General features: G+C 43.0%; 1 protein-coding gene across 5 annotated transcripts in view; it reads right to left on the reverse strand.

The window, feature by feature from the left end:
* Positions 1-20284, reverse strand: part of MTCL1 (microtubule crosslinking factor 1) — a 91593-nt gene extending 71309 nt beyond the window's left edge. For 2 of the 5 annotated variants that reach the window (XM_033154911.1, XM_033154909.1), the window contains exons 1-3: positions 20035-20157; positions 8340-8564; positions 5872-6030 (exon numbers count right to left, since the gene is read on the reverse strand). In XM_033154911.1, the coding sequence (XP_033010802.1) occupies positions 5872-6030; positions 8340-8537 (357 nt within the window). In that variant the 5' untranslated portion in view covers positions 8538-8564; positions 20035-20157. Of the gene's footprint in view, positions 1-5871; positions 6031-8339; positions 8565-20034 lie in introns of all 5 variants that reach the window. The other 3 variants (XM_033154910.1, XM_033154908.1, XM_033154907.1) reach the window with 2 other exon arrangements.
* Positions 20285-27781: the final 7497 nt, after the last annotated feature.

Genomic DNA, 27781 nt, shown 5'->3' on the forward strand with positions numbered 1-27781 from the left:
GAAGTAAAAAGTACCATGGAACCCTGGTTGAAAAGCACTGTCCTAGCTATGCTCATTTGGGGCCACGCAGTAGGATTTTCCTTGCAATAATTAAAATGGCTCTCAGCCATAAGTTGAATTTTGGAGATCAGTTACTCCTAGAATGAACAGCAGCCTTCTCTAACCTGGTGCTATCCAGATGTTTTGGGCTACATCACCTATCCTATTCCTGACCACTGGCCATGCTGGTTGATGGACCCTCTGGAGCAGGCTTTGTGAGCACACAAGGGAGAGGAGAGGAGAGGAGAGGAGAGGAGAGGAAAGTCCTGTTATAAGAGTGCAATGCAGCTTATGTAGTATATATTGCACAATATTTTTTTTTTAGAAAAATGAACGAACTGCAAAATGTCGAGTAATTCTGATCACCAAATTCTAACGGTTACTTGACATCCTGCTTGCCAATTTGTGTTCTCATAAACCTTCTGGTCACAGAATAGAATGTGTTCATCTGTTGGTGAGCTCCTGGTGTGCCAACCATATTCAACCATGCAGGCAGCAACTGAGAAATAGCCAGAAGCAATATTCCAAAACTGAGATTATCTGCATGTGTAAAAATGCACCAAGAGGAGAGCTGTTTGAAACAAAGTTCAGAGGTGGAATTCAAAGAAGCTTGTGTGTTGAGCACACACAAAAAGAGGCCCCAAGAAGAGCTAGAGAGCCTGGAAATAGAGAAGACCTCAGATCACCTTTTAGTTTTAGTGGAATAAACTAGGGGTAGGCAACCTAAGGCCCAGGGGCCAGATGCGGCCCAATCGCCTTCTCAATCCAGCCCGCGGACAGTCTGGGAATCAGCGTGTTTTTACATGAGTAGGATGTGTGCTTTTATTTAAAATGCATCTCTGGGTTATTTGTGGGGCATAGGAATTTGTTCATGTTTTTTTTCAAAATATAGTCCGGCCCACCACATGGTCTGAGGGACAGTGGACCGGCCCATGGCTGAAAAAGGTTGCTGACCCCTGGAATAAACCTTGGGAAAGCTCTTCTTCCTTTCCTTACTACACAGTCAACTAATTCCACTGCATACTGAAAAGGGATTGTTGAATCCTGTGCAAGGTTTCTTGATATCCCTTAGCAGGATGCACATTGAAGGGCCCCAATCTACACTGGCACAAATGAAAAAAGGGGTAGTTTAGGGGGTGGGGAACCAAGTACAACAAAACCAACAAGTAAAAGTATCTCCAACTGACTTAGTAAAACTGCAGGAGAGGGAGGGGGGATAACTGTGGTGTGCTATTTGTTGTTACACTGTATTTCCTTTTCCTTCCTTTGTAAAATTAAGAAAAGCCAATAAAAATATTTTTTTGGGGGGGAAACAACTCACCTCCCTCACAGGATTGCTGTAGATATGCATTTCTTCTTTATTTCATAAACATTGTACGTATACTGTTTAATCATAAAAACTTCTAAACTGTTTTCATTAAAAAATGTACATTAAAATTATTGATTTTCATTACAATACTGATTTGTATCAGTGACTAAACACATAATAACTTTGAGAGGAATGAATCACCTTTTTATTATAAAAGAAGTATTTGGGCAAATCTATCAAGAGCACCTCTGCATATACTATATACAGCAAAAGTTGAAGGTTATTTTTTTTAATTATTATTATTATTATTATTATAAAAACATTACTGAATAGTCCTTGAAAGGAATCTTTCTTTGATCCCTCTAGGGCTACAAAATATTAGCTTTCATCTCTGCATGCCTAACATGGTTATTTCACAGCTCTGCATCTCTGAAATAATCCTGGAGGGAAATAGCATCTTTCAATTACAGTGAGTTCCCGATTATCCGAAAACAGTTTATCTGATTTTCAGATTATCTGTGCCCGAAGGTCAGGAACTTGCTGCAAAAATGAGGGTGAAAAGCCCAGCCTCTCTAAAACCCGAGAGAAGTAGGTTGGCTAATGCCAAGTGATGGTTCAGGACTACCTTCATTTGCTGCCCTCCCCTTACAATTGTGGATGTATTTGGCACTGGGTTAACTAGGCGATTCTTGATTCAGGTAGGTAGCCGTGTTGGTCTGACGCTGTCGAAATATATAAAAAAATTGTCCAGTAGCACCTTTGAGACCAACTAAGTTTGTTCTTGGTATAAACTTTCGTGTGCATCTGAAGGAGTGTGCATGCACATGAAAGCTTATACCAAGAACAAACTTAGTTGGTCTCTAAGGTGCTACTGGACAATTTTTTTTATTTTTTATATATTAGGCCATTCTTGTATGCAACCACACATTGTACATTATATGTTCTGCAAAACACACAACTTTGAAAGAAGGAACTAATTTAGTCAAAGTTTTAGAATCCCTCTCTCACTAATTCCAACAACAACAACCCAATGGTGGGAAGAAGTACAGTCATTTTACTTATCCACAAGTTTGCATGCACAGGAACAGATTCATGTGGCCACTTTTTGCTCCAGCATGTGGCAATGAATTGCTAAGTACTATAGAACAAAGATGAGGGCTGGAAATGCCACTTAAATAGACTCTGCACAATAGGTTCACAACGTTAATTCTGTTCCTGATACCATATGTCAGGCACGTCCAACTCCCAAGAGACTGCAATCTACTCCCAGTATAAAAAAAAACTGGCAGTGATCTACCCATTGTCATTGGAGGGAGGAGGAGTGTGCATGAGGCGGGTGGATTGCCCAGAGTTGTTGAGCTTTTTGGGGGTAGGATTGCCTAGAGTTCTTCAGCTTTTATTTGTTAACTTTCGGTGAACTTTATTTAATCCCACGATCGAGTCCCATGATCTACCAGGATCAGCCGGGGATCTACCGGTAGATTACAATCTACTGGTTGGACATGCCTCCCATATGTAATTAAAAGTGATTTTTATTATGAAAATATTTTGTAAGCCAATTGGAGAACCTCTCAGGACCATAAAGTGGTATATAACAATTCTCAAGAAACATAAAATACAAATTCCTCATTTACTGTATCTAAACCTGGCGGCTCTACAGCTCACTGCACATCACTCCCCACAGAGATCTCTCCATGTCAATAAGTCACTGTGCTGTAGGAAACCGACAGATTGTGCATGAACAGTTTTCTGGATCCAACTGCAAGACTACCATCTGGAAACTAAGTAGAAGTACAGCCAGTCATGTCACAATGAACATAATGCATTAAGAAAGCTTCACTGTTTTCCAGTTTAACCATGGACATAATTCAACTTACTATTATTATTTTTAACATTTAAAGCCCCAAACAGTCCAGAGTAAATGTATTTGGAATATTGATTTCTTCCCATACAAACCAGCCCAGCAGCTGAGCTAATTATGGGAAGCCTGTCTCTACGTTTTACCACCTTCAGAGGATAAGTACTGATCTATTGGGGCTACCTCAGCAGTTGCACTCCAACTGTGAAACTCCCTCCCTTGGTAGATGTGCCCAACACATACTTTATTATTTTATTAGATGCTAGATGAAGGCTCTCATCGTCACCTGAGCTTTCTCTTGATTGTATTAGTTACTAGGTAATATGTAAATGTGATTGCTTATTCTGTTATTGTTTTGCTCAGTCAAGCTTTTATAGTTTCATCCATCTATACGTCTAGTTTTCATCTGCTCCTTATTGTTTTTATTGTTGCATTTTTTGTGCTAGATATTTTTTCCTTTTGTGAGCAACCTTCAGTGTCACAGCAGGCACAACGGTGCCATGCCAATATAACAACTAAAATAAAGTCTGAATAACACTGGTTTCTGTACTGTGTCACTCACCTTCTTTGACAAATGCCTTTGGAAATCAAACATGTAAGTACTACTATATTTCAGTTCCTCCATTCCCTGGTTTTATGTAAGCACTTCATTTTACAGACTCACATATGTTGCTTTTCCCACCCTGTCATACAAGCTGCCCAAAGTGTGGTTAATAATAAATATCTTGCTATAGAACAGTAGGCAAACAGTTGACAAAGACATAGAATCAAAGAATTGTAGAGTTGGAAGAGACCACAAGGGTCATCTAGTGCAATCCCCTGCAATGCAGGAATCTTTTGCCCAATGTGGGGCTTGAACCAATGACCCTGAAATTAAGAGTCTCGTGCTCTGCCAACTGAGCTATCAATATGGATTTCATCTGAACCTGTCCTTTATTAAGATCTTCATAAGATGCCTTGTTAAGAATATCCCCACCTTTGGATGTGACATAGGTGGTGACAGGATACAGGTCCTTTTCAGTTGTGGTGCCTGAATTATTAAGGACCCCCCCCCTCTGTCTATAATCATTTTTAATGAATGTCAGCTGAATTCAGTGCTGTTTATGGAAAAAAATTAAGTGTCTTTTTACTGCTGTTATAAATATTTTAAGTTTTACTGTTATAATTATTTGTTCTGCTGTTCTTATGTCTTTTAAAAAGCTTTATTGTGTTGACTGTTTTTAACTGCTGACTCTACTGTTGTTGTTTTGTTTATTTGGCTTTTTATATAGGTTTTAATTATGTTGTACACTCCCTGGAAGTTAAAGTTTAGATATTCTGGTCTATTGATCAAGAGCTTCAGCAAAACCCAGCTTTTCTTATAACCATAATGCACAAAGAAATTAAGTATGTTTTGCCCAATTTATAAAATAGAGAACAGCAACATGCTACTTCTCATAAGTATTGTTTGAAGTATTAAATAAGTCAGTGCTAGTTTTTGAGTGTGTCTAAATGTCCCATGCCAATCTGGTTTTAAAATAACCCAAGACTGTATTTGCCAAAATGATCTGTGCTGGCACAAGAAGAAGGATGCTTCACCATACAAGACTATGTAATGATAAGAAACTGTGCTTGGCTTTCATTTTCTTTCATCAAGTCATGCAATCATCCCTTTGTACAATTTAATGCAATTATAATAGTTACTTAGATACCAAATAAAAGAACAAGTACTCTATGGCTGGATGTACAATGTAAATAATTCTCTAATACAAACTCTTAAAGGTAAAGGGACCCCTGACCATTAGGTACAGTCACATCCGACTCTGGGGTTGCGCCGCTCATCTCGCTTTATTGGCCGAGGGAGCCGGCGTACAGCTTCTGGATCATGTGGCCAGCATGACTAAGTCGCTTCTGGTGAAACCAGAGCAGTGTACAGAAACGCTGTTTACCTTCCCGCCGGAGCAGTACCTATTCATCTACTTGCACTTTGACGTGCTTTCAAACTGCTAGGTTGGCAGGAGCAGGGACCGAGCAATGGGATCTCACCACATCGCGGGGATTCAAACCGCCGCCTTTCTAATCGGCAAGCTCTAGGCTCTGTGGTTTAACGCACAGCGCTACCCACGTCCCTAACTCTTACTTGTACATAAAGCCAGTTCTTTATTGCTTCACAGCATGCCCCCCCAGCCCCCAGATTTCAATGAGGTATTAAACAGAAGCTTAGCCGCACATGCCTCAATTAACATCTCTGATTTAAATCCTCCAGATGTATTCAGTCCTCCCACAGGAACATTAAATATGACGAACAACTTTCAAATGTGAGAAAAACAAGCATTATAGAAACAAATTCCTACATAGTAAGGACAACCCATTCACACAATGCATTAACGGCACCAATAATCTTCTGGGTGGTTGGGAGAAATAAGATCTCACATGAAGCCAAGAAGCATGTAGCCCTCTGATGCACAAGAGGATCTCTTGAGTCAGAAATAATGGATTTCTAGAATATAGATGCTATTGGACAAAGCAAAAAACCAAGTTGGGAGATGCTGTCACTCACAGGTATAACATGACAGGTATTTTGTTGGCTGGAATTATATTATTAGTGAGTTTTGTTTCAAATACATTTCAGATTTCTTTTACCAGCAAGCTTCTCATTAGGTATCTGTCAACGGTTGCTACTTACCTCTTTCAATCTATCCAGCTCATTTTGCAGTGCCTGTTTCGATATTTCCATCTCAATGATTTGTTGACGAAGGATTTCATTTTCATCCTCTGCTTTAACTCGTTTCTCTTCCACATTCTCCAGTTCATGGTGCAGCCTAACGGATACATCTTTGGCTACCTATTCAAAAAAGAGTATACAAACATATATTGTAGTAGCAACAGCAGTAGCAGTTTTAAAAACGTTTTCCATTAACAAAATTGAAAATATAAATGCATAATAACGTAAGGTGTAAAAGCTTTCCTGACAGCAGAAATGAATGTCTGTCTGTCTGTCTGTCTGTCTGTCTGTCTGTCTCTGTCTCTCTGTCTCTGTCTCTCTCTCTCTCTCTCTCTCTCTCTCTCTCTCTCTCTCTCTCTCTCTGTATCTCTCTATCTCAATTGGAGGGGTATATAAACCTCCCAGGACATTCTGCAGCTTACTTTAAATTGCCCATTCTGTAATACAGATAGCACATCATCAAGAACTTCAGTGCTATCACTTAACATGCAGCATGTGTTAATCGTTTTACCAATACCAGGATGACTGTGTTATTAACATAAACTGGATTTTTGTGAAAGGCCACTTGCTAATAATGTAATTATCACTGCCTATACTTTTCTGCATTTCATTACCTTCTGACTCTCACCATTAACAACCCCCTTCACTGCCTCCTGAAGTTGTAGATTATACTCCACAAAATCAGATGCCATTAAAAAAAGTTAGTCTTTAAGGTACCACAAAAATATTTATTATTTTTTGCTGCAAGGGACTAACCACTCTGGAAATAATTAATCAGTATCATTAACTAGGGGACATGGGTGGCACTGTGGTCTAAACCACTGAGCCTTGGGCTTGCTGGAAGGTCGGTGGTCCTATCTCCTGCCAACCTAGCGGTTCGAAAGCACATCAAAATGAAAGTAGATAAATAGGTACCACTCCGGCAGGAAGGTAAACAGCATTTCCGTGCACTGCTCTGTTTCGCCAGAAGCGGCTTAGTCATGCTGGCCACACGACCTGCAAAATCTGTGGACAAACGTCGGCTCCCTCGGCCAGTAAAGCGAGATGAGTGCCGCAACCCCAGAGTCGTTCACGAATGGACTTAACTGTCAGGGGTCCTTTACCTTTTTTATCATTAACTAAGTCCATGATATAATACTAGCATACAAGTTTAGGGTATTATAGTATTAAATAACAAATCATTTCATTAATTAGATTAAGCATATCTAAAACTCTATCCCCCCCCCGCTCTTTTTTAACAAGCACAGCACAGATATGTATATAAATCTTTTTTACTGATCAAGTGTACATACGGAAGAGAGAAAGTATTTGGAAAACCAAGTTGCACACATGATTAGCACAATTCGGAGCATTAGGGAATTTTCAGTTTAGGCAGTGGGAAACATGGCTCAGTTTGGATGCATCTATTGTGTATACATTTTAAATCAGTCCCCTACTTCAGAATGAGGTGAGTGAAGTCTATTTGATTGCTCCTGAACAGCCAAGGCTCCTTTCAGGTGAAAAGTTAGTATTTCATTGGGAGGGTTTTTTAGCCTACACCTCTACATAATGTGCTAGGTTTCCAAATGCAGGGAATATTCAAAGCATATAATTTAGAGTTGGGAGGAATCTTGAATGTAATCTAGTCCAATTTCCTGCTTAGCATATAAATTTTGTAACCGACAAGTGGCCTCTGCTTAAATACTCTTGTGAAGGAGAACCTAACACGTCCCAAGGCAGTCTCTGTTTCACTGTCATACAACTATTACCATCAGGAATTTTATCCTGACATTTTAGCCAAAATCTGCTTTCTAACAATTTCCACCCATTAGTTATAGTCCTGCCCTTTGGATCAGAGGACATGTCTGTTCCATCTTCTGAGTGACTTCCCTTCAGATATTTTACAGCTCTTTCTCCCCCTTAATCTTCTCTTCTCCAGCTGAACATACCCAGCGCTTTCAACCATTCAACATGGGGCTTGATTTCCAAAATCCCTCACCACCCTGATCACCTTCCTATGGATGTGCCCTAGCTGATTCCTGTATGTCTTCTTATAGCAAGTGTGATTCTCCTATGTGCACTCTGAAGTGCCTTGATCCTTACTGCCTGGCAGTGGGGTTCCTGAGAAGTGAGACAGGCAGTTCTTCAGGACAAGGTCTGCTATGTTTCACATAGGAACAGTGGTGACATCTATGACCAGCAAGAGCTTCCATCAGTCTTTAGATCTGCCTGTGCCAGATTGCTTCCACAGAAACCACCCCCCCCCCCAAAAAATATATTCAGACATAGCTGTGAAATGTGATAGGCTTTTACCAATTACTTATCAAGGATTTTATTGAAGGCAATGCAGCAGCGAATTGCACACGGGACTCTGACTTGCCTATAGCAGATAGCGTGTGCAGAGCTCCATGACTAACTTAGATGTCTTTATGCATGAAGCCTTCACTCACCTTTAGATCTTGCTCTAAGCTTCTAATTAACTCCCCATCCACTTGACCCGTCTGTGCAACTTTCAAGCTTTTCTGTTCTGCTTTCCTGAGACGATACTGCAAAATGCGACAATTCTTGTTTGCACGGTCCAGCTCTCGTCGAAGTTCCTGAAGCTGGTAAACATCTTCTTCAAGGTAGCTGTCACGCATCTCTTCCATTTCAGCCCGCAGTTCATCGAGCTCATCCTGCCATGACCCAAAACACTATCAGGTATCAAGAAGGTGATTCTGCTCCCCCCCCCCATCAAGACACACATCAAGATATGATAGGAGTAATCCAGCACTCACAACTGCTGCACAGTCCCTATTTGCTGTGCAGCAGACAAGGAGAATCCTGTTGAAATGATCTTACAAGCAACATCAAGCTCATGTTGATCTTGCAAACTAATAGCTGTAAAATCAGTTCATATGAAGTTGAAACTCATTGTCTATTGTGCTGCTATGTTTCCTTACACCAGTGATGGCCAAACTTGGCCCTCCAGCTGTTTTGGGACTACAACTCCCATCATCCCTGACCACTGGTCCTGTTAGCTAGGGATGATGGGAGTTGTAGTCCCAAAACAGCTGGAGGGCCAGGTTTCGCCATCACTGCCTTACACAAACACACATACAAGCTTCCAAATTTGAAACTAAAATATTATGCTTTCTAAGAATTTTTTTTGCTAAAGTTTGCAATATAGTACATTTCTTCTAGAAAATAATATCCTTTTTTAAAAAAAACCTCATTCCTATTAATCTAATCTGCATATACCTGAATCTCTCAAGCTAAAACCTTTATAAGCAGGTCTTCAGGCTCAGTGGATAGGCCATTAACTTGCTGGAGGATGACTCCTGGGACATCAACTATTCTATTATTAGCCTAGCTCTGTGTTTAAAAAGAAAACTGATGATGGAAAGCAGCAATAAGATTAGTTCTCTCATAAAGGCTTCCAACAAAGATTTAGATACCTTCAATTTGCAGTTTATTAGTTCTGCCTACTGGATGTTTTTCATGTACATGTCTATGCCTATAATTCTTTAAGGATAGCATAGGCACCAACTATAGGGGGCCCTGGGGGCCTGGGCACCCACAGCACAGGCTCTTACATGACTTCCGGTTTGTATCAGAAGTCACATCAGAGGCCAGATGCAACCCCAGAGGAAACGTCAGGACGCAACTTCTGGTACAAACCAGAAATCATGTTGGAGGTCTCGTGAGGCCTCATACGTGATCTCCAAGGTGCCGCAGGACCTCAGAGGTGCCGCTGCAGTGCGTTGATATAATGTTATGTCATGATGTCATGACGCTGTTACATCACGGGTGCAATTAGGCACCCATAACCTGGGTCCTAAGTTGGCGCCCCTAAAGGATAGCATATTGTGTGTGTGTGTGTGCTATACACACACATAGGTTTGCACAGTGCTTTTTGCTGGGGGTGCTCAGGGGTATGCATACCACTAAAGATTTTGTGAATCTTTGTACTTTTGTCCATTTACTGTATTTATTTTTCTTGATTTGAACTATAAAACAGTGATTTTCTTGAATCAAAATGAGAGTACCCCTAAACATTTTTTAAAGAAAAAAAGTACTGGGTTTGCACAAGTGGACTAAAGAACTCTGGCACAACAAATCCACTTTTAAAAAACCACTGAAACAGAAGGGGGCAGGGAACTGTCATTCCCATTAGCAAAGTACTTTTTTATGCAATAATCAAGAAAGTTATGCTTGGTGAATGCTGAAACACTCTCAGTAATATTTAAACACCTATCCTTTGAGTGGCTGCAAATTTATAAACTCCCATAGTAACTCAAATAAGGTCTGGTGTAAACCCTTAAATACAGGAGGAATAATTAGCTTTGGCAGTGGGTACATATGGTTGCTCAGCATCAGTGCAAATAAACAGAAAGTGAAATTAGGTCACTTTTATTTATGTTATTACAGTAGGTGTCTAACTTTGGGATCTATGTTTGGAAATGTCATTAACAGTCTTTTTCCACGCACAAGCATTCTTCACAGAGTGTGGTGTCTATGACATCAAGACCATCAAAAGATCCCCCTTCAGGATAGTAATAATATGTATGAGATCCTGAATCCACTTGGCAAACACAGAGTGCAACACAACCCTATGCCTGTTACTCAGTAATAAAGCCCAACAAGCTTAGTGAGGCTTAGTCCCTGGTGCTTAGGGATGGCAGCCCCAGTCCCTCTAAAGCAGGGGTCTGCAACCTTTAAGACCAAAAGAGCCACTTGGACCCGTTTCCGAAGGGGGGAAAAAAACTGGGAGCCGCAAAACCATTGCGACATTTAAAACAAATATAACACTGCATTTTATTTTTTAAAATCCGCTTTAAATTTTAAAAAATCTGATTTAAATAAAAAAAATCTGATTTAAATAAAAAAATCCATTTTTTAAAATAATAATAATAATAATAATCCATTTTTATCCACCCTGGGGACCACTACCAGGTCACAGCCTGATCCAAGGTGGGTTGCAACAGCATACAAATATTTGATTTGTTGTTGTTGTTTTTTTAAAAAAATGAGTCCTCAACTGCACACTTGTGTTAAATGTTTGTCCCATGTCTTATTGAAGACTGATGGCTTTTACAATAATCTTAGTGTCTTTTACCCTTAATATTCCAGACCAGAGGCTATGTTCACCTCTTCCAACCACCTCTCTTGCTAAATAAAGCACAGAATTGCACCAGAGAAGCCTGTGATGTTTGTGCTGACTTGCATACAGGTGGCTGTAGTAGTTCGTAGTGTTCTAACCTTTTTAGGGGAGTTCCCTGCCCCCTTAATGACAATGGCGATAGATTTTGCACATGAACACAGATCCAAGTTAGGACTCCTCTCTTCCACGCCAACAGGTGCTTTGTCAAGGCTCCCCTAACACACACTCAGGACAGAGGAAAAACTGCAAAACGTCCCGGCCTTGCTCCAGGGCGGAGAGAGACGCACGCCCACGAGAGCGCGGTCTGAGGCTGCGAGCGGAACCAGGAGTGAAGGAGGCAGCAGCAGGGAAACAGGTGCCGCTTCCTCAACCATTTTTAAAAAGAGGGCTTCCCCCCTCGCCCGCCACCCGCCGCCCCTGGCCCAGCCCGCAGCTGCCTACCTCGTCGTCGCCTCGACTCAGCAGCCAGCAGCCTTCCGAGAGGAACCGCGGCCAGCCCTCCCCCGCGGTCCCACGACCCAGCCGAGGAGTCCTGGCCTCCAGTGCCCGTGCGGGGACGCGTCTGAAGGCCCCCTTCCTGCCCCCATCCCGTCCCGCCTCCCAGCTGCCTCTGGATGCCGCGGGGTCCCACATACCCGCCGACCCTGGAGCTCCCCTGTCCGCCCCAAGGCCGCCCCCCACGCTAGGAAGACTCCCGGAGCTGGGAAGGGTTGGTCCCGCCAGGCAGGCTCGGGGGGCGGCCTCTCCCATGGGCGCCTGCTTCGGAGGCGGAGGCGGGGTCTTCAAAGTTCCCCCTCCCGCTCGCCCAGTTCCATCTCTTCCCGAAGGAGCGTGCGCGCCTCAGGCGAGCTCCCCGCCAGAGCCCTCGGCTGAGCTGCGCCACCTCTACTGCGTCCCCACCGCCTCCGAGCCCCACTGCCCCGCTGTCCAAGGCCAGGTGATCCTGGGTACGCCCCTGAGCAGCGCCCTCAGACTCCAGAGGGCGGGCCGCCGGCCAGCTGGAGGGCGGTCGCTGCCAGCTGGAGAAGTGGGCGGGCGTATCCGCCCCGGAGCCGCGGCAGCCGTGTAAAAGAGCCGCATGCGGCTCCGGAGCCGCAGGTTGCTGACCCCCGCTCTAAAGCCTAACTGAGCATAGGACTGCCATCTAAATGCTCAGTACTTTGCAACAATCAACCTGACCATAATGTGAGTGCACAGCTGCCATTCTATTTAATCAGGCTGGGGCTGGGCTGCCCTTCAAGCCCTATTGAAGTGAATGGAAACTGCTGAGCAGCAATGCTTGGCAAATTCTTTGGTGTGTTTCCTTGATAAACCCACTGAATCAAGGTCTGCTCAAAGATATTTTGGGAAGGGCAGAAAGAGTGAGGCAAAGTATCCTTACTATTTAATAACAGTCAAACCAGAGGGAAGCTTAAAATCGAAATACCGTAACTAGAAGATCTGTCATGCCTAGCACACAAACTACTGTTGCACACACAGTTATTTTACTTATGCTCTTCTGTTTTGCATAGTGACCTTATTATTAACAAGATTCACCACACTTACGTCAACATAAACAGAAAAACCAACATGTAAATCTACACTATAGTGAAAATAAACATGAGGTGGGGAAAGTGTGTTGAGATGGTGTCTGCTTTTGAAAAATGCAAAGCTTATAAAAATTCATGAGAGTGACTGTTGTGAAAAGAAAAAAGGGCACTGTTGTGATGCAGAAAATGCTATTCATTTCTGCTACTTAAGTGGCTTCAAAGGGTTTGAACCAGTAGCAGCTTCAGCCAGAGCTTATATATTTCTTTTCTTCCCTTTTTAAAGAAGACTCAGTACTATACATTTGCCCTAGGAAACTTCTGAATACTAAACCCTTCATTCTTTAAATCAGTGTTTTTCAACCACTGTTCCGAGTAGTGTCCTACGAGATGTTGCCTGGTGTGCCGTGGGAAAAATTGAAAAATTACTTTATATGTAGTCAATATAGGCACAGAGTTAAATTTTTTAACATTTTCTAATGGTGGTGTGCCTCGTGATTTTTTTCATGAAACAAGTGTGCCTTTGCCCAAAAAAGGTTGAAAAACACTGCTTTAAATTACCCTAATGTTTTTAATCTCGGGGGGGGGGGGATCCAAAATAACTATACACATCAATATTCTCATACTCATGTCACCATTTGTACCAGTTACAATATATATAGTTAGAAGCACATTTATTTATTATGGATCTTCAGGCTTTTTGGTAACATTGTTTTTGCACAATGAAACCCTCTAAAAGATCATGCATGTAAAGCCAATAAAAAAAAATGCCAGAGCTCTTAAGATTGTCAATGTGTTTTCAATTGCTCCCAGTTTTAAACAGTTGGGGAGATTGATATATATACACACACACACACACACACACACACACACCGTATTTTCCGGCGTATAAGACGACTAGGCATATAAGACGACCCCCAACTTTTCTAGTTAAAATATAGAGTTTGAGATACACTTGACCGCAGATTCTCCACCCGGCATATAAGACGCTTCTGAATTTTGAGAAGATTTTCCTGGATTAAACAGTAGTCTTATACGCCAGAATATACAGTATATATACACACATGCACACACACATACAGTATATTCACTCTGCTTCTCCTGGACAATGCCATGTTTCAGCAGAGCCACAGCTGTGGCTAAGAAGATAGACCCACAGCCATTGTTTACCAAGCTGAATTCTCACTCTAGCAGCTGACTGCCCCAGCATTTGCAGATTGTCAATGTTCTTCTGATGCCTAAGGTTAGATTTATCTCCTCTTCCCCATGACTAATACATTTAAGATGCAAATAAATGGCAAACGCTTCCCAAAGAAGTAAGGCATAGCCTTTGATATATATGTTTTTTAATAATCACCATCAATTCCAGATATTCTTACTGTGCAAAAAATAATAATAATTCTACAATACGTATACACCAGGTGATATCCACTGTTAGCCACATTCATCAGAAAACCCATTGAAATGAATGCATCTACTCTAACTTAGTTGGCTATCACTCAAGATCTTATCTACACCTTGGCAAAAAGGTATATAAATTAAATAATTCAATGTATTTGACATTTTATATGATGTTTGGTGATTTCATAGGAAAACACAGCGCCTTTCATATTCTTTATAGCAGAGGTGAGAAATCTCCCCTACCCAAGAGTCAGATTTAATCTGTCAGGGACCATGTGCAAGCAGCAGTGTTGTGAGGCCAAAACCAAAAGTGGGTGGGGCCAGAGCCACCCCACTCTCTCTCCCCTTCTCACACATACCCAAATGCATGTCCATTCATGCAATTCTTCCTCCCCAGCTGCCTCTCTTCCTTGCCAACCTGCAGAGCAGCTAGTCATAGTGGGTGGAAGAGGGAGCGGCACAAGAGGGAGCACAGTCTAAACAGTGAGGCCCCAGAGACTGCGTCACATCCATGGGCCAGAGGTTTCCCACCCTGCTTTACAGGATGTTAGGAAGCCTTGGATACCATTCAAATGATATGCCTAAAACTTCTGCTGCATAAATAAAGGCTTGGGAAAAGTGACTTAAGAGTTGAAGGAGACAGCTACAGTGTCATTTTGGACCAGAAGAATGGTCCAACTAGATATGTCAGGTGCAGCCAATGTTGTTCTTCACAAGCATGAACTGGACTTTTTCATGTCTCAACTGTTCTTAATTTGAGGGGCAGAATCTAATTTCAGTACAAAATATGAGGCTGGGGGGAGCTGAACTCTTTGCCCTCCCACCACCTTATTTCACTTGGCAGAAAAGTTTTTCAAAGTGATGGAATGCATTGATGCAAAATGAAGGACCACAGCTTAGGGAAAGGACTGTAGCTCAGTGGTACAGCCTTTCCCTTGCATGCAGCAGGTCCCAGGTTCAATCTTTGGCATGCCCAGGTAGGTCTGGGAATGTTCCTTGGCTGAAACCCTGGAAAGCCATTGCCAGCCAGAGTAGGCAATATTGAGCCACATGAACAAATGTTCTTCATAGCAGCTTCCTATTCTCCTATGAAGAAAGGTTCATCTCTCATCCATTTGTATGTGTTACATTACAAATCAAACCCCATACTTTAAATGTAAATGGGGCTGACAAGGCTACCCTACCCTGTCTAGGCCTGCAGTAAACTAATCCAACCTTATAAAACAACCACCAGACTGATGCCCAGCACTACTGCACCATGTTGCTTCTATAAATAACAACTCCCCTTTTCAGCTTACCGCAATCTTTTCCTACATTTAATCCACTCTTTTAGGTCCAGTTCTAAAATCCCCTCTCCAGGCAAAATTCACATAGTCTCTGTAAATAAAAGGCTACAAACTGAAGCATTTGTTAATCTAAACCCAAAATACTATATCCACAAGAAGGAAAGTCAAATGGTACAGTATTTGTGGTTATTCAATCATCTCACTTTCTTTTATTTATAGATCTTTCTGAATGTAGCTTCAGTAGTGTGCCAAAAGATCATATTGTAAATACAAACCCTTGTAGAAGTTCCAGCACATAAAAATTCATGCAGCAGCATTTTGAACAGTGACTTCTATTTATGGATGGGAAGACTTAACATAAGAGAAATACAGTATATTCTGGCGTATAAGACTACTTTTTAATCCAGGAAAATCTTCTCAAAAGTCGGGGGTCGTCTTATACGCCGGGTCGAAAATCTGTGGTCGAGTATATCTCAAACTCTATATTTTAACTGGAAAAGTTGGGGGTCGTCTTATACGCCGGAATATACGGTAATTTTAAGCAGCATCTTTATAATAACTTTTTTAGCATGGCTGTTCTTTATCCTAGGGGCCTGCTTAATATGTTAAGGGAACAATCCTAAATATGGGAAGCTGGCATAAAGTATACCAGATCCAAACTCTGTTCAGGAGTGTGGCTGCTGTCAGCCTAAGTCTGGAAAATTAGCCTTTAAAACTGAGTTTGACTTATGTCACCCTTTTTGCCATCATGTTTTCTGCTGAGTTGCCATGTCATGTGACCAAGCTGAATGGAGTTAGGATCCCCCTGCCCAATCCTGCCACCCTTTCCTATTTGTTAAGGTTCATGCCAGGGTAAGCTCCACTTGCTGAGCCAGGGTAAGGAAGTTATGCCCATGTATCTCTAGCTGAGTGAGGGTTGAGGACCTGGGGAGCCTGGCTGAGCAGGGAACTTGATGGCTGAACTGGAGATCTGCCGCATCTTCACTCATTCTGGCAGATCTCAGCTTACCGGTAGTTACTTACTAACAGGCTTTGTTACGGAACAAATACATGAATAAGATAAAAAATTATTTGAACCCCAAATTAGGGAAGGGAGAGATCTCATTTTAACTGATAAAGCAAGTGAGGTTCTTTGATTTTCTTCGTTCAAACTTGGTGATAAAAAGAAGCTTGCTCTCCCCTGCTATATTTTCCCCCTTATAAAGGCTAAATTAACAAAAAACCTACATACCATAGCATAGACCATAAAGGTAAAGGTACCCCTGACCGTTAGATTACCATAAAGTTGGCTAAAATAGATGGATCCGGCTATACTTTTTATTTCCCCCCAAAAAGAAAAGTGCTTAAAGTGAGGATGGGTGAAATGCCACCCCACTTCTTTTCAGACAAATAGAGCCTGGCCTAACCATCCTACTTCCCTTTCTCACCTACTTTGAAACCACCCAAACCCCCACAAAACCATTCCATTTTGTGCACTGCACCAAGTCACTAAGTGCTAAGCAGCAATAGCCACATATGGTACTCAAACTCAGAATACTGGGAGGGCGCATGACTGCTTACTGTGGTATGGTACCACTTTAAATGCATAGTGTGGGTGGGGTCTGTATTATAGCCCACAGCAGGCATAGACAACATAGTGCCCTGCAAATGTTAATGGACTACAACTCCCAACAACTTCTGCAGGCAGCCATGTTGGCTACCCCTGGTCTCTTGGACAATCCAGGTTTCTTTGAAAAAGACAAGTTGTAGACAGGTAACAATGGGAGCAAAACTGCCTGATATCTTCTTTAAGGCCATGCTAAAGAACAGAGCAAGGGGGAAGAAAGTGTGGTCAAGGCTCACACAAGCCTTTTGATTTAAAACCCCACACTTCATGTTCTCTCATCCCCTTCCCTGACAAAGTTATTCCCACATGTATCCAAGGGACTCTCCCCACAATAGGTTTTGTGCATTAAATACACTTTTGTTTCCTATACAGTGCACACAGCAAGGCTGACTATTGTGCTTCCCTTACAGGGATATCACATTTTCCCCAACAAAGAAACCATTCTATTTTGGAGCTGGGGAAATGCTATATTCCCCCTCCCTCGGTGGTATATTTGTTTCTTGTCCAATTCTGGCACCTATGGGATTATCTTTGTGTTCTAGTGGATATGCTTCTGATACAAACCGCCGTTCCACATGCACACACTATTTCGTGATCTGTTTCAAAACATACAGTAGGCCTACTTCTGTTGTTTTTTTTTTAAGATCTCTGTAGGCTCCTCCACAATCCAATTTAACTCATCTAGCTTCTTCTTTTAGCTGGCAAATCTGCTATGAAGTTGCATATATATATACATACACACACACACACACACACACACACACAGATATCTGTACAAGTTTTTCAAAATTCTTGGGAACATTTGCCTTCCCTTGCTCCTGTTCTAGAGCACACATTTAACCCTTTTATAAAAAATGTAAATGTGAGAGAATGTCCATAAACTGCTGCATTTCCCCCACCTATTTTGTGTGCATGTGATATCATACTGCTGGCATTGAGAAGACTTGCAGATACGTTGTATGAAGGGTCAAATACAGTTGAGGCACAATGCAACTGATTATGCAGGCAGGATGGGCAGTTCCTTTCTACTAGGGCCCCCCCTGTGTCTTTATCAGCTGCCCAGCAGACAGAAATTTAGCACAGAAAGACTGCCTATCAATTTCCATGGCAGGAAAAGCTAATTTCCCTCCCTGCCACAGCTGTTAAACACCTACCATAAAAAATGTTGACAACCCTGTATTCACAGAGCTCCATAGCTCTCCTATGTGTGATCTCTCATCTGTCATTTCTCTCACAAACAAATTATACTTTATACTTATATACACTGAATATCAAAACAGCTGTTTAACTTCTATCTTCAGTGTCCATAAAGGACATAAACTAGCTCTTGTTGTTCTATTTTTTTACCATTTCAATTTGTTATGGGGTAGGGGGGGATGTTCTTGAAAGCAGGTATTTTATATATCAGTTATCACAGAGATTAGAATACTGTAAACAAAAAGATTTCCCTAGTAGACTCTGTAAGCTATAACCAGCTTTTAGAACACTAGCATTTTAACTAACCAGCTTGCCAGTCAGTCTTCCACAGAGAAAAAATTCCATATGTTACTACGTTAGATCATCAAACTGCTAGTGGAAGGTCAAATATCTACATTTTTATACTATGCTGTCTTGTGTCTTTAAGAATATTTTAATAATAAAAACAACAACAATGAAGCTCAAAGGCAACTCAGTCCTCATTTTAAATTGGAAGAAAGTTCCACTGATGTCAACTTTCCAAGTTGCATTACAGTTTTTGGAAAACCACCATGCCAAATGTAAGTTAACAAAACAATTGTATGATTTGCAACGTATTTACATAACTGAAATCTAACAGAAAGCAACATATATAGTGGCTTGTAAACAAAGTAAAATATAAAAGTGGGAAACAATTGTTCACAGATTCCAATAATAAAACATCTATTCTTCCTTATGGATTGTGATTGTGCTTCAGCAGGCTGAATGAGGCTACAGTCACAGACAAACTTCCTTGGAAGTAAATGCCACTGAACTTATTTGGATTTCCTTCCAGACAAACATGCATAGGAACAAACTGCATAAGATTCTTCTCAGAAACTTTCCTACTAAAATGGTTTTTCCCCTACAGTATATTACATACGACACACAAACCTGCTTCATTAGTACCATACTTTCCCAAAGATTTAAATCCAAAGTCCTACACTACTTTAAAGTGGGCATCATACAGCTACTTTAAAGACGAGCTGAAAGGAATTTGGAAAGGAAATTGATGTCAGTAGTATCTAATTAACAAACAGCCTCCCACAACATCCAAGCACAGACAATTAACTGCTTCTCTCATACACATCCTGGAGGTGAAAAGACTGGCATCCTTCTCCAAGAGCCACACTCCCTTCCATCCACACAAACATTTTTTGGAAACGTCTCTGTAGAACTGGTGTCTCTCTTGTGGAATTAAAGTGCCCTGCTAGAAGGAATGTCCAGCCCCCTTTGATGGAGCTGCAAGGTTTTAATCTGGAACCCAGCATAGCAGCACCATTCTGAAGAGCCCACATGCCTCAATGGAAAGAAGAACCAACTGAGTCTTATGGCCGCTTAAAAGGCAAACTTTAAGGGGCCACAAGACTCTTTGGGTTGTCTTTTGCTGCAGGGGACCGCCACCCCTCTGATCGTAAAGAAGTTTGACATTACTGTGCTTCAACTCTAGGACACAAAAAGAGCGCATATTTCTGCAACCGTGAGACATGGCGTTTGTATGTCTTTTTTTTTAATATAAGAACATCCATTAGCAGAAAAACTTCAGGAACCACAAAGTTGAACCCCGTTTGGTCTGGAGAGGATAGGGTGAAAGAGGGTACAAAATTGGCATCCCCATCTTTCCTCCTCGCCAGAAACTACTACCTCTGGACCAGCACACCACTATTATTACATCCTATAATACTGTAGCTCAAACTGGCAAGGAAACTTCAAATTCACAGCCGTCCAGTTCGGCTTGTCAATGCTCCTTGTCCCCAAGGAATCCCCTCCCTCATTTCCAAGAAACTGCCCTTATTCCAGATGGACGACCCTACCCCTCACCCCAGTCGGTGTCTGGAGTGTCTGTTACTTTTGAGAAGTTGCCCCCAGCCAGGTCAGCCAAGCGCTGCCTTTCCTTGGCGCTTCCCCAACTCCCTGACCCGCTGGCTGCCCCCTCAGGCCCTCCTCCTCTTTCTTCCCGCCCTTTACCTTGAGGTAATCGTTCTCGGAGCGCAGCTCTTCGATCTCCCTCAGCAGCTCCTCCTCGTCGACCACCAGCTGCTTCTCGCAGGAGGGAAGCACCACCAGCGGGGCTTTGCCGCCCAGCCTCAGGCTCCCCGCAGGCGGCGCGCTTTTGGAAGGCGCCGCTTTCTCCGGGGCTCTCCCCCAGTTCGCCTCCTCGCCCGGCGGCTGCTCCACGTTAGCGGCTCCCGAGGGAGCCGGGGAGGCAGGTGGCGCTACTGCCGGCCCTTTGCCGGCGGCGTCCAAAGAAGGCGAGGCAGGCTGAGGGGCGACGCCTGGCCCCGGGGGCAGAGCGGGCGCTGGCTGCGGCTGCTCGCGTTCCCGATCGCTGGAGCCGGTGCCGGATTCCGCATCGCTGCTGGCGGCCTGAGCCAGCCTCTGCTCGTCGGAGAGCGGCTCGGACGGGCAGTCGGACAGGTCGGAGCTGCTGTCCGTGTGGCTGATCCTGGCGCCGGATCCGCTGCCCAGCCCAGCGGCCGGTGCCAGGGAACCCGGCGGGGCCAAAGAGGCGCATCGCTTGCCCTTCCTGCCTTTGCTTGGCTCGCCACCGGGCTGCCTCCCGCCGGCCTTGGCGCCCGCCTGATCCTGGGCCCGGGCTGCCTTCTTGCTCGAGAGGGCGGATTTGGCGCTGCTCGCCTTGCCAGGCGCGCCGGCAGCGAGGCAAGCCGCCGCCGCCGCCTTCGCGCCCTGGGCGCAGCTCCGCCGGGAGAGGCGGCTCTGCGTGGCCAGCAGCCCCGGCGAGTGCGGGCGGGCTCCCGCCTGCGGGGACTGCGGCTTGCCGGAGAGGCTGGGGGATTTGGGGGGTACCGGCGGGGGCTTGGCGGAAGCTGCCCGGGCGTGGAGGTCCTTGAGGAAAGGTCTGGCTGGAGAAGGAGCTCGGTGGAGCCTCTTCTTCTCGGCGAAGGAGTGGTGCGGGCTCTGCGGCGACGGCGGCGGCTTCAGAGGCTCGCCGAGGCTGGTGCCGTTCAAAGTCTCCATAGTCCCGGCTGCCTAAGAAGACGCCGGGGAGGGGCGGACACTTGAGGCTCCTCGAGCCCTTCCCGAGCGCAAGAGTGTGAGTGGCGAAGGCGACGGTCCTCCCGGCAGAGCCCCGCAGCAACAGCGCCTTCCTCTAGTTTTCGCCTTTGCTCTCTCATCACTCCTGCTCCCTCCTTGCCCGCCACAAAGCTCACACTTTTTCCTCGCTCTGATTCAGCAAGACGGGCTCTCCTCCACCCCTCGGTCAGAAAACACAAACACACACAAAGCACAATCGGTGGCAATCTTCCTCCCCCCCACCCCCACAGATCTTTCCAATCCGCTCGATGCAGCTCAGTAACGTTGCACCCTGCAACATCGACTCCCTTTTCCTTATGTCCGACGCAGACAAGTGTTTTCCGGATTCCTCTCCGCTTCGCCAGCTTCGCAGACCCAGACCGTCATTCATTCATCATTCCCGAGCCACCGTCCCTCGCTTTCGTCGCCACTGCACCTCCCGATGTCCCCAAGCAAGCTCTTTGCTCCTCGCCTTAGCTCCTGAAATAGAGAAAACTGCAAACGCTGCTGTCTCCCGTACTGACGCTGCCCACTCTGTGCGCATGATCCTCCCCTTCTGTCACCCAGCCAAGCTGTTCTCAGCTCGAGCCACTTTTTCCTAGAGCTCTCTCTTTCTGCATGCGTATTTATTGGGGCTCCTCGGCCAGTTTCAGCCTATGATAAACCTGGATTGCGCGGAGGAGGGGGGAAGAGATGATGGAAACTTAATTCTGTAGCCATTGGAGTGTATTGTTTCAACACTTTCCTAATGTTTATTCCTTGGCAAAAACAAGCCCTTTGGTGCTGGGGCTGCAGGAGCAGCAATAACAATAAATCTATTTTGCTACCTCTGCTTGCCTGTAGCACAGGCTGGCTAAGAACAGGTTTTATTGCCCAGAAGATAAGCAACTCTTGTCCAGAGGATGAGCACTAAGAAAATCTCCAGTAGACTGATGTTGACTGCAATCCCCAAACTGATATCCTTTGCACTTAAACTTGATAAAGCTGTTTCAGTGAGCTGGAATGCCGAGAACTGCAAGTCAAATAGGTTTGGGCCTATCCATCATGAATTTTAGAACCATTAAAATATGTGAAACAGAAATGATTAAAAAGCAGAACAAAATACAAGGTAATCAAATCATCTTGAAAAAAATCCACCCTGCTCCGAAAATATGTCAAACCCCAAAGGGAAGTGAAAAAGAACATTTTGGAATCCTATCGCTGTGATCTGAGCTAGGTAAGTAGACAACTTCCCCATTCATTTCTGTGGGACCTTCTCAACATACAGAGTTCCATGATGCACCAGAGTGCACATAAACTGTGGTTCAGGGTAACTATATGAAAATGAAAGAAACAAAGGATTACAACTAAGCTTTACTCAAAGTAGACCCATTTATATTAATGGGCCAATGTTAGATATGTTGGTTGATTTCAATGGGTCTACTCTGAATAGGACTCGCATTGGATACAAACCATGGGGTGGTATTCAACTACATTTTGCCCAGTGTAAACCCATTGAAATGAATGAGCATATCTATGGTACATTAATTTCAACAGATCTATTATCAGTGAAACTTAACTGAATATCACCCATCATTTTAAAATGAAAAAAAGTTACATTAAGTGAGCATTGAAAATATTCTGTTAGTTACTGAGAGCATTCTTCTACCACTCTTAACAGGAATTCAGAAGAGTGTGGAAAAAGTAGTTGAGGCAAAGGGCTTCAAGCCAAAGATATTTTAATTAAAACTAGGCCAATCAATGAAAAATTCAAAAAGTTTGGGGAGGAGGGCAGAATCATGCTGAATGTTGTTTATTATGGTAGAAAAGCTTCTTGCAAGTAAATAAAGAGTGTGAAAGCAAAGGAAATAAGGTAAAAATGAAGGACAATACACTTCAAGCAATATAGTTCAGTTGTGGGCCTTTAGACAAGTGCAATGGTGGTCACAGTTCTTGAAGTGGCAATGATTCTCATCTCTAATCCTTCACCCCTAGAGGCACACTCTATTGTCCCTTGAGGCAGGCAGATGCCGACAGCAACAACAACTATTCAATGGCACTTAATCATGATCAATATTTCTAGAACTGCCACAGTAATTTATGCAATGTGTATAAATAGGGAAAACAGAAGACGAGAGTCTTAATAGAACCTGATTAAGCTGGGAGATATAAACCTCTATTATTACAAAGTCAAGGTGGTCTCATGAAAGATTATCCCCATCACCATCATTGAAATGTGGGAGAATCTGATAATCTCACCCAATACTGAGTGGACTTATCATTGGATAACACCTTACTGAGGTCAATAGCTAAAATGCTAGTGTCACTCAAATGTCACAAGACATGTTTGTACTGGGTCTTATATTGATACACAAATAATTTCACCAGCCTTGTTCCTACCTTGGAAGGAGTCTTGTGGCTTGACAGTTTGCAAATACAGTGGTACCTCGGGTTAAGAACTTACTGGTACCAGTAATTCATTCTGGAGGTGCGTTCTTTTACCTGAAACTGTTCTTAACCTGAGGTACCACTTTAGCTAATGGGGCCTCCCGCTGCCGCCGCGCCACCACGCTATTTCTGTTCTCATCCTGAAGTAAAGTTCTTAACCCGAGGTACTATTTCTGGATTAGCGGAGTCTGTAACCTGAAGCATCTGTAACCTGAAGCCTCTGTAACGTCAGGTACTACTGTAGTGAAGTAAGTGTGTGATAAATGTAAAATGCTTTGCCTGTTAGAATAAGTAGTACAAATGTGTTTCTGTGTGATTTTGTAGCACACTAGCAGGATATTATAGCCTAGGTAAATTGGCAGCACCCTACTATAGGCAGAGTGTGGTAGATGTCTCCAGCAGCAGATTTAATTCAGAACTAGAAACGATTAAAATAGAGTGCAGTCACATAAATAGGGTGGGCTCTGAATAAGCAGTACACAGCAGGAGGCCCCATTAGCTAAAGTAGTACCTCAGGTTACGAACAGTTTCAGGTTAAGAATGGACCTCCAGAGCGAATTAAGTTCTTAACCCGAGGTACCACTGTACAGACAGCAACACAATTATTTAACTAAAACTGTTGAAATAGTTTTTACCTTCCTAAGAAAGAAAAAGAGGGTCAGATTTCCTTGGACAAGATGTTCCAACACCCAGTTGCCAGTGCCACCACTAAGAAGGCCCCCTCTTGAGTACCCACCTACCACTCCCACGTGCTGGGAACAGGACAGAAAACAAAGCTCTCTCTTATGACTACAGTGTACCAGCCAGTTCATACATAAGTAAATGATCCTTCAGGTACCCTGGTCCCAAACCATTTAGGGCTTTAAAATGTAATGCCAACACTTTGAATTGGGCCTGGAAATATATCAGGAACCAGCAAAGGTGATTCAATAGTGTGCAGCCAAGGTCAGGCTTTTGCTATAAGCCTACCTGTTGCATTCTGAACTAACAGAAATTCCAAGGTACTTTTCAGAGTAAGCCCCATACGAAGCAGGTTTCAGTACTCCATTGCATGTTAGCAAGGTCTTTCTCCTTCAGGAAATGATGCAGCTGGTACACCAGCCTTAGCTTTCCAAAAGCACGCCCTGCCCCAGCCACCACCTGTTTGTCTAGGAACTTCAGCATGCTAGCCAACATCCAATCATTCATGGATACTCAGGACCTCAACAGCTTCCCTGTGGTGAAATGAAAGAGAGAAAGAGAGTTGGGTATCATCTGCATATTGGTAATACAAAACCCCGATTCTCCAACTGACCTCTCCAACGGTCAGTGTTAAACAACATGGGGAACAAGGTGGGTCTCTGTGATGATCTCATTGGGAAGAGGAACTGCCCCTCACAACCATCTTCTGAAATCTTCCTTCAGGAACTAACGTCAATCATCTTTTTTAATTACCATAGTTTTGCCACCATCAATTCTATTTGTACTTTCTGCTTCAGGCACCAAAATGTCCTGAACATCTCTAGTATGCACTTACTACACCTTTTCCTCCAGGGTGCTCTGGGTGAATGCATGGTTCTTTCACCCATAGTTCTTTTACCCTCACAACAATCCTGTGGGGGTAGGTTGGGCTAAGATGCACCTCTCTCTCTCAGTTTCTCAGATAAGTAAGTTAGGGTTTGTTTTCAGCAAGGATTGTGCTTTTTTAATGCACCAGGGGTAACTAGTAGCTTTCTCCTGCTCCTGCCCTCTCCCAAAGCTTTAGGGTGTGGTACATCATATCTTACAAACAAAGAGTGTAACCAGAGGCTGAGAAAGAATGACTCGTTCAAGATCAGCCATTGGGCCTCATGGCTGAGCAAGGGTTTCAACCAGAGGGATAAGGCTTGTGAAGGGGATACTAATGAATTCATTATGATAGTTAGGCTTGGTAGCACGTGCATTGTTCGGCTGCATATATTATTCTATAAAGCCTGTAAGTGCTAAACCATTCTGCAAAACAAAGGTTGGTATTATTCTGTATGCAATAAAATGGGTCTCTGCAGTGCTTTGCAGGAACCACTTAATCAAATCCCCAAAACAACACTTTGCATTTATTTGTTTGTGGAACATCTAAAGCAGGGGGGGAGGTTGCTTAGTGACAGTCTCAGCTGTTACAATACCATTCAGAAGGCTTCCTCAAACCCCCCCCCCCATCCCAGCTCAGTTCCGTTTTTGCTTTCTGTTCACCACTGAGGAAAAGATCTTATGAGTCTATTACATTATAAAGGGACTTAATGTCCAGTAGATACCTAAAAATGCATGCATTACTTTCTGTCCTGCACTCTTAGTATACTGGTCCACAGCCTGTAGCTATTAATGGTTACCATGGCTCCCGCCAAACCATGGCTCTCAAAGGCAGCATTTCACAATTTTACCATCTTCCCAGTGAGATGGGGGAAAAAGGAAGAAGCTTGCAGCAGTTAGAAAATATCATTTTTTTCAGTAGGGAACCAACCAATACACCATAAAAGTCTTCTGGATATGATCCCAGACTGATGATAGTGGCTGCTGGACTAAACACAGGAGAAATGGTGAGGGAATGTTACTTCCAGGTCAGTCATTTAAACTGAAAGGAATGTCATAATTCTATCTTTATAGGCAAGCAGGGAAGGAATTGGCACAAACAGGGATCTTATATTGCCCCAAAGACTCTTGCAATGAGGTCAAAGTTGCAACCAGGGAAAGAACAGGGGGAGTAACTACATCATTTTTCCCTTCAGTGGTACATACTGTATATATATATATTATTTATTAAATTTCTATACCACCCTTCATCCGTAGATCTCAGGGTAGTTCACAACATAAAAACACAAAAAACACAACTAGTAATGTGGCATCCCCAATTATGAAAAATTGTGTCTACTGCGAACATAGTGGGAATTATGTCCGTTTCTTGTTTCTGTGTGCATTGAACATTAACATTGGGTTTTTTACTGCAGGATTCTTCTGTGGTTGCTTTAGAGAAAATATGGATTGGTTTGCCATTTTGGAGGTTTACCGATCTTGCAGTCAGTTGATGGGCAGGCGAGAAAGAAGTGCTTTGCCAGCCCTATGTTTGGCACTTCCCAAAGCTCTGAGCATAAGGTTGGCAAAACCCTTTGTGCTGAGGAGAGGAAGTTTTGTTGCACAGCACAGACAAAAGTGTTTGCAGAACTGTTTCGTTGGCTACCACCAACAGTGTCCAGAAGTAACAACATCTAAAACAATTCACCTCTAACTCCAGTTGTTTTATCCTGGTCTACTTCTGCCTTGACTTAAGAAAAAAAGAGAAGAGTCAAATGTATAAATCAGCCTATAAGAAAATTGTAATTAGAAAATTAAATCTGATATATGGGACATTACAATTTTTTAATAGAAATCTTCCTGGTTAGTCCATGACATGTCTGCTACTTGGTTATATTTGGAGTTTGTTATAGCTTCCAGACATAGAACCTGACAGTAACAGTGATACTCAAGACATGTCTTATCCTGCTCAATATCTCAGTTTCTACCAATCTTACACAAACATAACATCACCATGAAATGTAACGGTAGATATTCTAAGAAGCAATTGCACTGATGATGATATATCAGAAATAGATTTTACATCTTACGTACAAGATTATTTTACATCATCTTACATAAAAGCTCCCAAGTCCAGCTTTGATATATGTCTAATTTAAATGTCATACATAGGGATGATTTTAGCTACTATTCTCTCAGAAGGATTGGCTGGGGGGACTCTCAGGGTCACAGGCTCTGTTATTATGCATTCATATAAATTTTAATGCAATTGAAGCTCTGTTTAATGGTCCTTGACTAAAGCCCCTAGGAATGGCTAAAATGTAAACAACCATAACTGTAATTTAATCAGAAGGCAACCCCCTACCACCACCACACGATTTGTGTGACCTACCGGAACAAAGCAGCTAGTACCTACTTATTTTCACTTTGAAGAAACCAAGCTGACTATATTCCATTGTTAAGTTGCTACTATACATGACTTCAGGTTGCTGCCCGTTGACTGAAGGTTTTGTACTTCTTGATTGGCTTGTTTTAACTAAATTAATTAAGAAGTTAAAGCTTAGTAATTTGATATCAGAGAGGATACAATACTTTGCATGAATAAAAGACAAACACGCATTACACAGAATAATTTTAAATATGTTGATTAAAATTTAAACCGAGGCATACATTGTATATGACACCTTCCAGAGAATGAATTTAGACAACCTAGTCATCTGTGGGTGCT

Source organism: Lacerta agilis, chromosome 7, assembly GCF_009819535.1.
Source record: "Lacerta agilis isolate rLacAgi1 chromosome 7, rLacAgi1.pri, whole genome shotgun sequence".
In the NCBI taxonomy this organism is placed as follows: domain Eukaryota; kingdom Metazoa; phylum Chordata; class Lepidosauria; order Squamata; family Lacertidae; genus Lacerta; species Lacerta agilis.